Source organism: Atta colombica, unplaced genomic scaffold (genome assembly GCF_001594045.1).
Source record: "Atta colombica isolate Treedump-2 unplaced genomic scaffold, Acol1.0 scaffold18, whole genome shotgun sequence".
Classification (NCBI taxonomy): domain Eukaryota; kingdom Metazoa; phylum Arthropoda; class Insecta; order Hymenoptera; family Formicidae; genus Atta; species Atta colombica.
Genome location: NW_017259271.1, coordinates 646,399 through 662,625, shown reverse-complemented (window position 1 = coordinate 662,625; position 16,227 = coordinate 646,399). Strand labels below are relative to the sequence as shown.

The 16,227-nt window shown below is 28.1% G+C and overlaps 1 protein-coding gene across 1 annotated transcript in view; it reads right to left on the bottom strand.

Moving 5' to 3' along the window:
* Positions 1-15,657, bottom strand: part of LOC108686419 — a 127,276-nt gene extending 111,619 nt beyond the window's left edge. The window contains exon 1 of the mRNA XM_018191722.1: positions 15,554-15,657. Coding sequence (XP_018047211.1) covers positions 15,554-15,657 — 104 coding nt within the window. The remainder of the gene's footprint in view (positions 1-15,553) is intronic.
* Between the last annotated feature and the right edge of the window lie 570 nt (positions 15,658-16,227).

Here is a 16,227-nt window from a genome sequence, read left to right as displayed (position 1 = left end):
TATATATATATATGTGTGTGTATACACACTCGTATCTATATATCTATATATTATATATAGAAAAATTTCCGAATGCATGCAAGTTGCCTAATTCTCAACTTTTTGTTTCATTATCTATTTAATATAAGTAATACTTACAGGGGAACACCCCTGATGGTGGGGGGGGATTTTTATGCGCTTTTTATAGGCTGTTCTTGAGCGAAGAAAAAAGCGGTACATATCCAGTCGTTTTAGCCATTGACTCATAATTTCGAAGAAATTGATTTTTTAAATAATTATTGTAACAATTTGAAAAACGTGCTAATGAAAGTATACGTATAACTGAAAATATCAGTATCTTTATAAATTTCATTTTAATTTGATGTTATTAGTTTTAATTACTTTTTGATTGTAATAAAATTTCATGGAATTACATATTAGTATTATAGATAATTAAACACTCATTTAGAGAATATTTATTATTATCATCGTTATCATTGTCGTTATTCATATGAACGCATAAATAAAATTGTAATGAAAACTTATATTTCTGATGAAATTAGAAATTAAAAATTATGATTTAAAACAAGTAAGTCAAATGTTTATAATCTTCTTTTGATTAACATTAAATCGATTTATTAATAATAATAGAAAACTAATCATTTAATAAAAAACTAATTGTGTTTTATAGACATATATTATACGGGATGATCATAAAAACAAGAAAAACATAAATATTTATTGCATTGTGAACATTTTATGAATGAATTTTAGAATGAATTTTAGAATGAAAACAAAATTGATTTCTGAAAGAAGTTATTTCCATAATATGTCAATCTAATCTTTTCGCCAGATAATAGAAAAAGTTATTGTGTCTGCAACAAAAATTCATTTGTAAGATGTTTATAATGCAATAAATATTTATGTTTTTCTTGTTTTTATGATCTATATCATCCCAATGTATGTTTACAAAACACGATTAGTTTTTTATTATTAATAAATTAATTAATGTTAATCAAAAAAAGATTACAAAAAAGATTACGACTTATTTGTTCTTAATTATAATTTCCAATTTCTAATTTCATCAGAAACTATAACAGTTTTTATTACAATCTTATTTATGCATTCATGTGAATAACAATAATGACGACGATAACGATGACAATAATAAATATCCAATGAGTGTTTAATTATTGTGTAATACTAATATGTAATTTTATGAAATTTCATTACAAAAGTAATTAAAACTAATAACATTAAATTAAAATGAAATTTATAAAGATGCTAATATTTTCATTTATACAATACGTTTTTTAAATTACTACAATAAATTACTTTAAATTACTTTAAATTACTACAATAATTATTTTAAAAAATCGATTTCTTCGGAACTGGCTGGAATGGTCGGTATCGTTTTTTTTTCGCTCAAGAACAGTCTGTAAAAAGCGCATCAAAATCTCCGTCACCTGGTATTCCCCTTGTGTAACAAAAATATAAAATATAAAATAATGAATGAGTAATGTAGTCAGAAATTTAATAAGTTACATTATACAGGAGCTATATCCCATACAGCACATTAACGTTGAATATCTCAGAAACATTGAATTGCAATATTGCGAACATTGCAGCAACATTGCGGAATGCAAGTTCAATGTTGAAGAGACGTTACAGAAACATTTAATGTTGAATTGCAATGTCTATAAGAAACAATTTTTTGCATATTAATTTATAATAGTTTTATTGTTAAAATAAGTATTGTGTGTGATTGACATTATATTCCGGAACATACAACAACATTACAATACATTATAACTGAAAAAAAACGCTTTTCTTCTCATTTGAAAATTAATTTCCTTATATATTTATCAGCGGTCATCTATCTAATCTTGTACTTCATCCAACGGTGCTGAACCTCTGCAATTGTACAGGAATTGCTTCGATGATTCATGAACATTGAGTGTAAGTATATAACTGTGACAGGATGATTCAAAATAAACATATGCCCTTGAAATGTGAGTCATGCTCCTAACTTAATTCCAAGATTTTTCCTTTTGTCAAAATTTAGTCAGAAACTTAGTTTTCAAACTAAGTTTAAGAGGAATAATTAGCGACACTTAGAGAAAATAACTAAGGGCGGAGAAATTCACATCGAAGACGTGCAAAAGAGGGAGATTCTCGTTATGATCAAATGACCACGCATGTGAGAGCATGCATATGCAATTGCATTTACTTTCTCTCTCCCTCTCCCCTCCCTCCCTCCTCATCCCTCCCCTTCCTCTCTCCTCTCTCTCAGCACACACACACACACACACACACACACACACACACACACACACACACACACACACACACAAACACACACACACACAGACACACAACGCACGCATGCACAAATTTACCTTGTAAAAATTCGATAACTTCATTTGCTGCTTGAAATTAAAAAAAACTTACATTTCGAATCACGTACAATTTCAAATGACAATATTTATGTTAATTAAACTTCCTTTTGCAAACTAATTTACATACATATTCTCACTGACACAGAATGCACACTGATTGAATAATTAATCAATACTTCATGTAGATTCCATATAAAACGTATCATTTCGAAATGTTTACGCACAATTGACATACAAATTATTCATTTGCTTGAAAAAATTTATTAACGTATCTCTATCAGTTAAGTATCTGTTTTATTATAATGTATGGTTCATAATTATTATCAATTAGTCATAGGTAACCGAAAATTAGAAGAAAGAAAAAAACAAATAACGCATCAATGATAGCATGCAATTGACTGATTTTAATAGTGAATCTTAGTTGTTACTATGAATAACTGCCAATTAATTATACGATTACAAATCACTCAAAGAAAGAAGCACACGATTTATTAACACACAATACGCTACTCAACGATAGCATAATCAACAATGTCGATCGATGTATATTGTTGATTATGTTTCTATTATCGCTGACGAAACATGGACATGAGATTAGATAGTTAAACTCTCACACCGCGGCAAATTGAAACAGAGTGCATTGCACTTAATGTTACGAATACCTCGAAGCGTGATTGATTGATTAATGACAAAAAATGTATGTTTCGAAGTATTGATAGCGTCAAGTGAAGCTATAATCACAAAGAAAAAATCAATTGCATACGACATTACATAAAATGTAAGAAATATTGATTTATTTTGAAAGAAATTAATATCAGAAAATCATGTTATGTTATATGATATCGATTTTTCTTCCAAACGCGAGTTAAGGCTCCTTACATTTCATGTAATGTCATACGCAATTTTTCTTTCTATATCATTATAAATCTTTTTCAAAACAAATTAATATTTCTTACACAATTCTCTTCTTCTTTTGATTTTTTCTATGTAATAGGGGTATTCCATGTAAGAAAATTTTGATCGCCATAAATAGGCGGATTAATTTTAATGAATGAAATAAGTTTTATAAAAAATGCTCGAAATCTCCACCATCCATTTTAACACAAGTTCTCATGCGTCTTAATAAATTTCTTTACACATTTTCCATCATATCTTCTTCGATGATATGGCATACCGCAATCTCGAGATCTTCTATGTCTTCGGGAAGCGATTAATAAATTAATTCCTTACAATATCTTCAAAAAAAGAAATCCAAAGGATTGAGATCTGGAGATCTTGCGGATCAATGTATTAGGTCATATCGATCCATTCATCGTCTAGGAAATTGTTGATTTAAATAATCCGTCATAATTCTAGCTTGGCACCGTCTTCCTGAAATACAATCTTGTATTTCTCTCTCTCTCGAATAATAAAATTTCTTCTAAAAATTCTGGTAAATTGTCCCTTAAAAGTTTCAAATATATTTCTCTATTTAAAATAATCTGGAAGAACAACTAGACCTAGTATCTGAATTCCCATAATTCCTGTACATTCATCTTTCAACGAATTTGGAAGTTTCTGTTTCGCGTAAGTCTGGGATTTTCATCGCTTTATAAGTGCATGTTATAATTAAATATTCCTTCTTGCGTAAATGAAGTCATCGAATTTCTATAAGATAAATTTGTGCGTGCGTGCGTGCGTGCGTGCGTGCGTCTGTGTGTGCGTGTGTGCGTGCGTGTGTGTGTGTGCGTGTGTGTGTGTGCATGGGCGTGCGTGCGTGCGCGCGCGCGCGCGCGCGTGTGTGTGTGTGTGTCAGAGAGAGAGAGAGAGAGAGAGAGAGAGAGAGAGAGAGGGGGGGGGGGGGTAAACGATCACATGTGCATGCTCACATATGTGTAGCGGTCGTCTGATCGCAACGAGGATCCCCCGTTTTGCGTTCGACGTGTTTCGTCACTCTTGGCTATCTTCTCTAAGTGTTCCGTCATTCGCTATTTCGCTTATAATTTGAAAACTAAACTTCGGACAAAATTTTGACAAATAAGTAAAGATCATCTTGAAATTAAGTCAGGAACATAACATTTCAACAACAAACGTTTATTTTGAATCATCCTGTAGGTACAATGTGCAGAAAGACCACGAGTCGACATCGTGCAACGGACCATTCAAACAATACTATATGCGCTAGCATTCTGCACACGCGGCCGATTCCCTCGTAAACATATTGTTTAGAAATGATTTTTATTAATCCTTAATGGTCACACTTCAAAAAAGACACACAATGGTTATTCTGGATTAAAATGACTTAAACCATCTTTAAACCATCTTGTTACCAAATCGATAGTATTAGTTATAATTATTTTTAAAAAATGCAGTATATAATTTTATCCTTTAAGAAAATGAAACAATGATGTTTTAGTGAAAGAATTAATTTTAACATTAAAAGAAAGATTGTAAACGTGTTAAGTTCGGAAAATGTGCTTTTTTTTACTTAAAAAATCATCAACTTTTTAAATTTATAATATTTTCAAATGCAGTTTCAGCCTAATATTCTTGAGATTATGTACTTAAAAAAAAGAATAATATGGTTACGTGCATTTCAGAAAAGGTATTTATTTTGAAGAGGAAGATGATCGTTTTTTAGGTGTAAAAAGATGTTAAATTCGTATAAAAGACTATTTATTATTAATTTGAGTTATTATTAAAAGTTATTATTATTATTATTATTGAAACGAATATAAGTGAGAAACATGAAATACAAAAAATATATAGGAAATGTTATTCTTCGCCACAGCAATCTTAGTACACAAATAGAGTCTGCTCTCTAAATCTGAATCAAATAGATAATCATCGATTTAGTGCCAAATATGCCACTTAATTAATGAACGTGGTATCCTTAATCTATAGCAATCTTGCTTCAGTGTAGCGCATTCAACGTATATGGTATTGTAAGATTGGAATTATAATGTGCTAATATAATAATACGTGCAAATATCAGTATTTTAACTATATAATACTTAAAATTCTTTTCTTTTATAATTAAATTTCACTGATTGTTCAAATGTGCTAATATAATATGCTGGTAATTCAGTATCAAGTGTAACATTTCAGTAGATTATCCACCGATTCAGATTTAGAGAGTGTTTATCACGTGGTTCGTAGACATGACGAATATTCTTTTCTTATCATTTTTTTAATTTTTACTAGAGGGATATAATTCACATCTTGTTTATTTTTGCAATTTAATACAAAAATATAAATTATAAATTATTTATGAAAACGACGTGTTAGTAACTCTTGCTCACGTTTTGATGAGAAAAAGAACGCTTTTTGCGCGAATAGCTTTTAGACACACATTAATGATCCGATTAAAAAGTTAAGCATCTCTATCGATAGAAAAAACAACATCGATAATTAAAACTTTAAACCTACAGTCGAAGGCAAATACGTATCTTTTCGATACCAAGTTCTGAAATCTAGCATGAAAGATGCTGCTCGGATCATTTTAACCCAGAAGGACCGTGAGAGGTTAATTTAATTTTTCTATTATTTAAATTTTCTATTTACATTCTATTTACATTTTATTTTGTTCATTTTTTATAAAATAAAATAGATTTCGATATATAATTTCTTCAATGTCGTTTTAATATTGCAGCAACATTAACAAGCAATATGGGAAAATCAATAAAAATTCAACTTCCTCTACAGCACAAAAGTTGCAGCAACAATTCATTGTAGCAATATTGCATGTTGGAGCAATATTGCAGCGTCATTGCAGCGATATTGCTGCAAATTCTGTGATGGATTGTGATTCAATTTGTTCAATTTGTTCAATTTGTTCAATTGTTTCACCGTTGTTTCAATATTATTTCAACAGTAACATTAACAATCAATGTAGAAGAATCAATAGATGTAACATTGATAAAATATTGATATTTCAGCATTCAACACTGTACATTTTAGCATCATTCTTTCAACGTTCTATGCTGTATGAGTTATCATGAGTTATCTTCATGTCCAAATCCATTATTAAAATACAAATATTTCGAAAACATAATTCATTTCATTAAGATGAGAAACAGTCTCATATAGCAATAGTAATGTGAATTGCAATGTTCACGAAATGTTAACATCCTAATAACATGGATTTTCAATTTGAAAAATGCATCGTTTCTATAGAAAATTCCCATGAAATCTTTTCCATGAAAATTATCATGTTACGTCTTATAATAGCAATATTAAAAAAAAAAACAGATACGTCTGATATTAATTTTTGATCAATTTATGTTGCTGATAATAACAAATGATTACAAAAAATTTTAGAGGGAAATACAAACTAGAATAGATATTTCTTATAAATTTTTGATCGCTGGATCCGAATTTGAATCCGAATTTATAAACCATTTTGCTCCATCACGTCCAGTTTCTTAGATAATAAAAAAAAACAATGGAAAATTTATAAAAATTGAAATATTTGCAACAAAGAGTTATGCATGAGTTATGGAAAATCTTTCAGCTTCAAAAATTGATATTCTAATTGTTAATTTTGGAAGACAGTAACAATTACAATATCCATCCTTTGAAGAAATTTCCATGACTCACGCAGCTTGCCTGACTTTTGCACAATGGCACTTTACACCAATTTGTTTTATGATGTCTTAGACCATAATGCTTAACATTAGTGAAGCTAAACTTTTTTGTTTCTTATACTTATATTTAACTTATAAAAATATACTTAAATCAGTTCGATCATTTTAATATTATGACATTTTAATGTTAATTTACTTTTTTTTTCTTTAAATGTTTTACCTTCTTACACAAATTTATTTATAACAATGTCCTTGAAACTTCTAACTATGTGAAAGATAGCTTCGATCTAGTGAAAAATTATCTGATGTTAAGATCGACACTAATTACATTTTAATTTCACATGATGTCATTTCACTAATGTAACGTTTGATCTAGACTTTGAAAGCATCTCTAGTAGATGGCCTAATATATCCAGAGATTGTAATATTCTAAAAGAATTTATCATCGCTTTTAAACTCATTTTTAATTCGAGTTTCATATTTGATGGGAATATATACAGACAAACTTATGATCTATCCATGGAATCATTTTTGTCTCCGATGATTGCGAACTCAGTGTTATAGGATTTAAAGATAAAAGCTCTAAAAACATTAAAGTTCACAATTTCATTTTACGATATATTGATATGCCACTGCTATTCCTTCTAACATAACTACTAAAATACTTTACCCTTAAAAACACTTTTGGTTTATGGATACACTTAGGTCTTTTTATTTCCAAGATTAGAACTTTTTTATTTTTGAAAGATGGCTATCGGGTCAAAAAATAAGATTTATGATTTTATTTTTAAAATTTAAACAAAAGTTAGAGGCTCGATAACATAACAAAAATATAAATAAGAAGAAGCATACAGCCACATACGCAAGATGTTTGTACAAGTAATATTATATATTAAAAAATTTTATATGTAAACGTTTCAGTCAAATCGTGACCATCATCAGTACAATAAAGAAAATGTGAAATGTTAAATACTTAAAATTGCACATGTCGAAATACAAAAAATTTTTCGAAAATTATCCTGTTTTCTGTATCCTGAACTGTTTGACAGTGAGATTAAGATATTTATTTCTTGATATTTGTAAGTTAAATACGGGATTACCAGGTTCTGTGAAAAACTTTTATCTGTGATAAAACAAATTTCTATATATAAGTTATTGTTATTGTAAGTTATATATATCATTTTATTAATTTGTTCAGTATAATTATTTATACAAAACTTACTCGTGTTTCCACAACTATCAAATATAATGCAATGCTATTATGCAGGTACAATGAAGAATATTAACTTAGATGGAAACATTTTTTAATTCGTAAGACTGCTTTGTACGAAAATACAAATTTATGTAATTACAATGACATTGTCAGCGATTTTCGACAATATTTATATATATTGAAGGAAAGGAGAGAGAAATCGATAGATGGGGATAGTATATTGGTGAAGAGGTAATTATTTTTTAACTATTAGCATAAAAATCTCGAGAAAGTGCGATGTATCACTTTGTTTGTTTAATCCTGACTCTTGCTTCTTTATGTATATCATTTCTGATATTATTCTTTTATAGTATGATATTTCTGAATCTATAATTTTTTGTGTTGTTCCAATTAATTCTATAATCGTGTTCTAGTTAGTGCTGGGAAACAGATATTGTATTAGAAGGTTTTCTTAATGTCGGCTTTGTGTTTTTTCAAACGAGTATTAAGTTTCCGTTTAGTTTGACCAACGTAAGAAGCACTACAATCAGAATAATTAATTTGATAGACAATATGTGAATATTTTTCTTTTTTAATTTTATCTTTTTCAGTTTTAATGAATCGATTTAAAGAGTTCAACTGTTTATATGAAATATTAAACTTGGATTTATGTGTTATGGTTTTAAATTTTTCTGAAACATTTTTAAAGTATAGAACATTAAAAAACTTCTTATTTTCCATGGAGAAATGGCACTATCATTAATCACTTAAAAATAATTTTGATGTTATCAAAATTATCAGTACTTTTATTCTATTGTTGATATTAACAAAAGGAATTCTAATGGATAATTATTATTTTAAAAAATGTTAATTAATGAATAAATTTTTTTTCATGAAATTTTAGATGTGCAAGGAAAATTCTGTCTAATTATCCAATAACATCTTACTTATGTTCGATCGGATGATCAGAATAAAATTTTAGTACCTACAGAATTTGTAGGATTTTATAATTATCAAAAATAAGTTTCGTTCAATTAATAGTTTAACATTCAAAAAACTAATTTTCTCCATCATCGCCATATTCCACAGTAAACTGTATTATTTCATGACACGAATTGAACGTGCACAAAATTTCAATTTCATCTTTTTTATAATAACAGCTAATATAATATCGTCAACATATCGATATTAAAAAGAAATCGAAAACATCAATGTTATAAAAATGTCATTTTCTAAATTTTGTATTACGCAATTGGCTAAAATAGAAGAGAAAGGAGATCCCATGGGTAAACTATAAATTTGTTTTAAAAATTACTTAAATTTGAAAAATGTGCATGTGTTTAGAACAATAGAGACTGCATTTAAAAATTCTTTTAATGATAATAGTATTCTTACATATTGAGTCTCATTAAGAAATCTTATAATATAATAATATTTGTAGTTTCCTAGTAGTAGCACTAGTTAGAATACGATCACAAAATTGATCGGAACAATAAATTATAGATTCCGAAATATCATATTATAAAAGAATATAAGAAATAATAATACCAAAAAAATGATATACATCTTTATACACATAAAGAAGTAAAAGTCAGAATAAAACAAACAAAATGATACATTGCGCTTTCCCGAGATTATTATGCCGATAATTAAAAGATAACTTTCTTTCACCAATATACTGTTCCACCTATCGATTTCTCTCTCCTTTTTTCAATATATATAAATACTGTTGAAAATCGCTGACAATCAGTCATTGTAATTACATAAACTTTCGTACAAAGCAGTCTTACCATCAAATTAAAAAATGTTTCCATCTAAGTTAATATTCTTCATACATAATAGCATTGCATTATATTTGATAATTGTGGAAACACGGGTTTTGTATAAGTAATTACATTAAATAAATTAATTAAATGACGATAACTTATATATAGAAATTTTGTTTTATCCTGTTTAACTTACAAGTATCAAGAAATAAGTCTTAATCTCACTATCAAAAAGATCAAGAAAAGAGGATTAATTTTCGAAAAATTTTTGTATCTTAATGCACAATTTTAGTATTTAACATTTCACATTTTCTTTATTGTATTGCTGATGATCGCGTAACTTGACTGAAACATTTTACGTATGTAAAATTTTTAAATATATGACTTATGCGATAAACATCTTGCGTATGTGACTACATGCTCCTTCTTATTTATGTTTTTTTTTTGTTTTATCTTTATATTTCATAAAACTCTAGATAATTTGCTACGAGGATTTCAGGAAATATCAAGCATTGAAAATTGTCATGAATATCATATACTCAAGTATGATATTTAAGATAGTCTTTTTGTTGATATACTCAACATAAGTTATAATATATTTCTGCTTCAATGGCCGTAATCTTGATAAATGTTATCCAGGTCATGATCCTGAACTTTTAAGAAGTTTTATCTGTCCATCAAACACCTTGAGTAATTAATGCTAATGCCAGCGGTATTGTAATCTTCAAGTTTTATAACTCAAAAAGTACTGAAAAAATATTTCGTTATAGTGTTTTGAAAAGCTCTCGAGATAAGCTACAAGAATATATAACAAAAAACGAAGGATTGCGTTAAAAAAATTCAAAATAACCTTTCCTTGACCTTGACAACGCCATCCAAGATCAAATCAATAATACCATCTTATGTCCTTTTCGAAGTCAAAAACTTTTGTCTGAAACATTGTTCGATTTAATTTACGCAATGTTTCCAAGATATTTTAATCCTTTAAAATGGGACACTGTGCGTGCGTGCGTGCATGGGTGCGTGCGTGCGTGCGTGCGTGCGTGCGTGCGTGCGTGTGTGCGTGCGCGCGCGCGCGCGTGTGGTGTGTGTGTGTGTGTGTGTGTGTGTAATCATTATGCAATATAATTACTTATAATTATAATAAATATTTTTTATACCAATGTTAATTCTAGAAATTTATATATTCGGTTCATTTTTATTTCAATTTATTATTTAATAACAGAAAATATATGTTTTCTTCCCAAAATAAATTTCAAATTTTCTTCATTTTTATCCTTTTAAATAATTATGTTTTTTAAAACATAATAACGCAGTAAAAGACAATAATGCAATTTTTTTTTGAAGTTTCTACTTTCCAAAATGCATATTTAAAATATTTTTATAATTTACGTACGAAAGAAAAATTTTTAAACAAAATGTGATTTTTTTTTCGAAATTATTGTTTACTTTATAGCTCATAACTTTTTTATTGATAAAAATATGTATATTTGGCACTTATACTTCTTACTGTCTGATGGTTAGATTAAAAAAAATTTTTTTAAATATGTTCATTTTTATGAATGTTCTGACAAATCAAAGTTGGCTTGGGAATGTGGTTCCAAGTATGGCATTTATGTTACAAAAAGGGTCAAAGTGTTTTTAAGGGTTAATATATTTATTTCACTTTATTCTAGATTCCAACAAAGATTTCACAGCAAAGATTGACGGAAATATTTTAAACTATTTGAATGTTATAATTATTAATAATGACAATACTTTAGAATTTGATTGGTTTCACAAACTTTTTCGGGAAAATATTTAAATTTCATGACATTCTTTTCCGCACATCCTGTTTCACAGAAAAGAGGCGTCATAATTGGAATGATTGGTAGAACCTTCCTCCTGTTACTTGCAAAATTTCATAACAAGAATATTACTTTTGAAACAGTACTAAATAATGACTATCTACTAGATTTCATTTTTCATATTATAAATGAACGCTTAAAATCTTTTTGTTACAAACAAAATAATGACAAAAATAATGACAGACAATAAAGGAAATATTATATGGATTACGATTTCATATGTTTAATATCGGAAAAATTTAAAAACATAACGATAGATTAAAAACATAACGATAGATTTAAATATTAAACTAACTTTTTATAGTCTCAAAAAATGAATAGGTTTATTAAAGTACACAAAGATGTGAAATGAATCAAAGAAAATATATGTAATAATAGTTTATCAAATTTCATGTAATGATTGTAACGCAATCTACGTAGAGCAAACAGATGGGAAATTAAGAACCAAGATTTCAGAACACAATAATCACATAAATAATCACTATCTTTCAATCGATAATCACAGATATACTGGGTCACAATCACGAATTTGATTGGACGAGCGTAAAAATTCTAAACACAAAAGATTTTTGAATAAATGTTTAACATCTAAAATATTATTTATTAAACTATAAAAAAAATAGCTTAAATTTACAAATAGATACTAAATGTCTTAATCATGCATACGTAAATATTCTGAATGAATTTCTCATGTGTGTTAGTGACTTTACATGATTGCTGGTGACATTTTATTCTGTATACAGAGTGTCCCGTAAATTTTGGCCAATCGCTTTTATGTAGATAGAGCGGACTAAACTGAGTTGAGAAGTAAACTCTCCATTTTGCAATTTTCGCAATAGTTAACATGATATTAATTAATAAAAATTGCCAAATGTTGGTCTTGAATAATTTTTTACTCAAATACTACAATTTTACAAAAAAACTGCAAGAGACAAAAATTATTATTTATTTTCTTCTCATATAACGCTAAGAATTTTTTCAGAATTTTTTATCAATTTTTTAGTGCTGCATTTTCTTATTTTTACCAACATTAGAAAATACGGTATTAAAAAATTCTGAAAAAATTCTCAGAACTTTATGAGAAGACAATAAATGATATTTGTCTTGCAGTTTTTCTGTAAAGTTGTTAGTATTTGAATAAAAAATCATTCAAAACCAATATTTGGCAATATAAATTTAATAATTAATATCTTGTTAACTATTGAGAAAATTGCAAAATGGTAGAGGACTTTTCGACTCAGTTTAGTCCGCTCTATCTACACAAAAACAATTGGCCAAAACTTACGGGATTCCCTCTATATTAGATTGTCAAGAAAAAAAATTTTTTTAAATGGTCTTTCAGCTCAAAAGCTTTCATTTTATGCTAAAAGAACACCCCTAAATTTTTATCAAAAAATATTAAGATTTAGAGGAAGTAAACAATTTTTAAATCAAAATTTCGATTTTCCTTAATACATATTTGATTAGATCCAAAAATAGTTTATAATCTAGTTAAACTTAAAGTGCAACTTTTAAAGGCTCTGTAGGAAGTCCCAAGAAAATTCCAACTGGATCTGAACAATTTGAGAACTTACAATTTGAGGGAAGAAACGACCCATTTGAACGCTTGAAATCTTGCTAAAATCGACTTTAAACTCAAAATTTGATCATTTTATACATTAATCGAGCTGTATTTTTTAAATCGTATATCGTAGAACTAAATAAATGATTGCATCGTGTTCAGCGATCAAAAAAACATACAGTACTATATTTAAAATGGTTTTAAATTCGGTTTAAACCATTTTTCAAATCAAACATGTATTTAAAAAAATCGAAACTTTGATTTAAGAGTCGTTCACTAGCGATCTCTAAATCTTAATATTTTTAAATAAAGTTTAGGAGTGTTCTTTTGGCATGAAATAGAAGATTGAGCTGAGAAATCGATAAAAGAAAAATATTTTCTTTTTTCCTTGTCAATCTAATGTATATATATATTCATTTATTGACTTTTATCTTCATTTTGCGCACAAATAATCTTTTCAAATTCTGATACTGATATAGCTAACATCTTTAATTGTATCTCGTTGCTTTTTGACATGTGGAATCTAGGTTTTAATTTTTGTATTATAATATATTGTATTTCGCGCTCCTATTTTCAAGTGAGTCTGTATAACTTTAGCTATTATTTTAAAATATATAATAATCGTTTAAAACCTCATTGACATTTGCCAGTTTTGGACTATGAGAAAAATACAGAATTATGCAGCTGAATGGGGAGTCGTCTTACAGGAAGATAGAAACTCTTACTTTTTTTCATGTGATTTCGTTGATGATAACCCCAAATTTTGATTGAAACGTTGATTGAAACGTTTGATTGTAAAACAAACATTAAAATAAAATTTATCTACATTGTAATCAATGATTGTACCAAATATCACATCGCATTCTCATTTGCTTGATTTTTCTATATTAGTTCAATTTCGAGAGTCCATAACTAGAATTTTTGTTAAATGTTTTAACTTTCACAAATTTCTCACAGTTTTTTTCGATTGTTTAAAAAACTAGGGGCAAAACGGCTTACGAATTCGGATTAAACTCAAAATTTAAAAGAAACATTTATTCTGTTTCTTTTTAAAAAAAGTTTTTGAGGCCCTGTGTAATGCAATTTTATTATGATCTTGTATTTTCAGAAAAAAGGCTTATTATAAAATATTTTTCACTCATTTTATATATATATATATTTGCAATTATTATAATTTAAATATTTTTATAATATTTATTTTATAATATTTATCTTCGTACTTATTAAATTTCGTAGATCATATCGCCACAAGATAAGACTGGTAATTGACAATAATAAAATTGATAATTGATATGAGTATATAACATTAATTGTCGAAACAAGTTTAAGAGTTTAAAAGTTTTACTTCGATATTCTGACATTTCATTATTGTAATTTAAAAAAGAATAAATATTTGGATTTTGACGATAATTGTTAAAATTAGGAACGTAAAAATAATTAATCAATGATTTCTTTTATTATTTCTTGTATTTTTAGTTACTTTCACTCATAAATTCAATACTTTCAAGGGAGATAATCCAATAAAAAAATATTAACCTACAATTTCCAATATTCATTTGTATATAAATCAATTCTAAATGGAAAGTATAATAAAAAATAGTTTAAGTTAATAGTTAAGTAATACGCATTCGATAACTCTTTCCTAGATCGAAATGAATTGGAAATTGTAAATTAATATTTAGATTATCATGCTTATTACTATATGTTCAACTTTTTACATAACAATTCAATTTGTAAATCTTTTTGTAACATGCTGTAAAAGGTATCATTTAGGCAATCGATCGATTGATATTATAATCGTATTTCTCTTAATAATATTGAATTTATGAGAGAAAAACGGTCTGATTGGATTAAATAGTAATTCTGATGTAAAATAGACGAATCAGAATTTTCTGGTTAAATCTACTAGAATTCTGATTGATACAATTATTCTAAAATAATCTATAAAAATAAGAATTCTAATAAATTTTTCTAGAAGTATTGTATTTATTTTTCTAGAAGTATCAGTTAAAATTCCATTTATCTTGAATAAAATTCTACCAGAATAAAATTTAACCAGAAAGGTTCTGATTAATTTATTTTTAACCAAAAATTTTTTCATTGTAGAATAAATAGAACATCACACTTGGTTATGCTTAATTATAATATAAAAGTTAGTTATTTATACATATTGAATAAAAATTGAAATTTCTTAAATTCATCAATGTGGTAACCAACTAAAGGACAAAATGAGAGAAATAATACCTTGTACAAGCCACAGTGGAATCTGCAGGTCTTGACGCAGTGCCGACTCGATGGCGAATCCTTTGACTTCTGTCTTCAAAGTCGTACGAGGGATGATTCGCCATAATGCACGTTTTCACAAACTCATTCGTCGTTAGTATTCCCGCAAATTATATCTCACGTGTAGTGTATTAACTAACAACCATTAAACGTGACTCAATTCTTTTCTATATCTTTAATTTCTTTTTTTTTTTAATTCAGAATTGTTTCATAACATGCTGATTGATGACAAATTTTGTGTTAATTTTTTTACCTCGATTAATCCATCTACAAATCGATGTCCAAACAAAAGTATCCGTACGGAGAATACGCGGATTTGAACTATTGACGATGTCCCTGGGGAAGCCGCTTTATATATGAAAAGCGTTGGGTTTGTATGAGGGATGATCGATACCAACCCCTGGGCGGGTTTGTGGCCAATGGCGAGCCGAGACGCGTGTTGGACGTAACTATCAGACGCGCACGGGATTGGCGGGCAGACGCTCCAACGAGGATTTTATCGGCTAGGTCGACGTACCCCCACAGAAATTTTATTCGTCCCCACCTACTATTGCTCGTCGTCATTTCAACAGCAGACGCGGAGGCGGATTTATTTGTAGGCAACACGGAGAGAACATGACGAGGAGTGGAGAAAT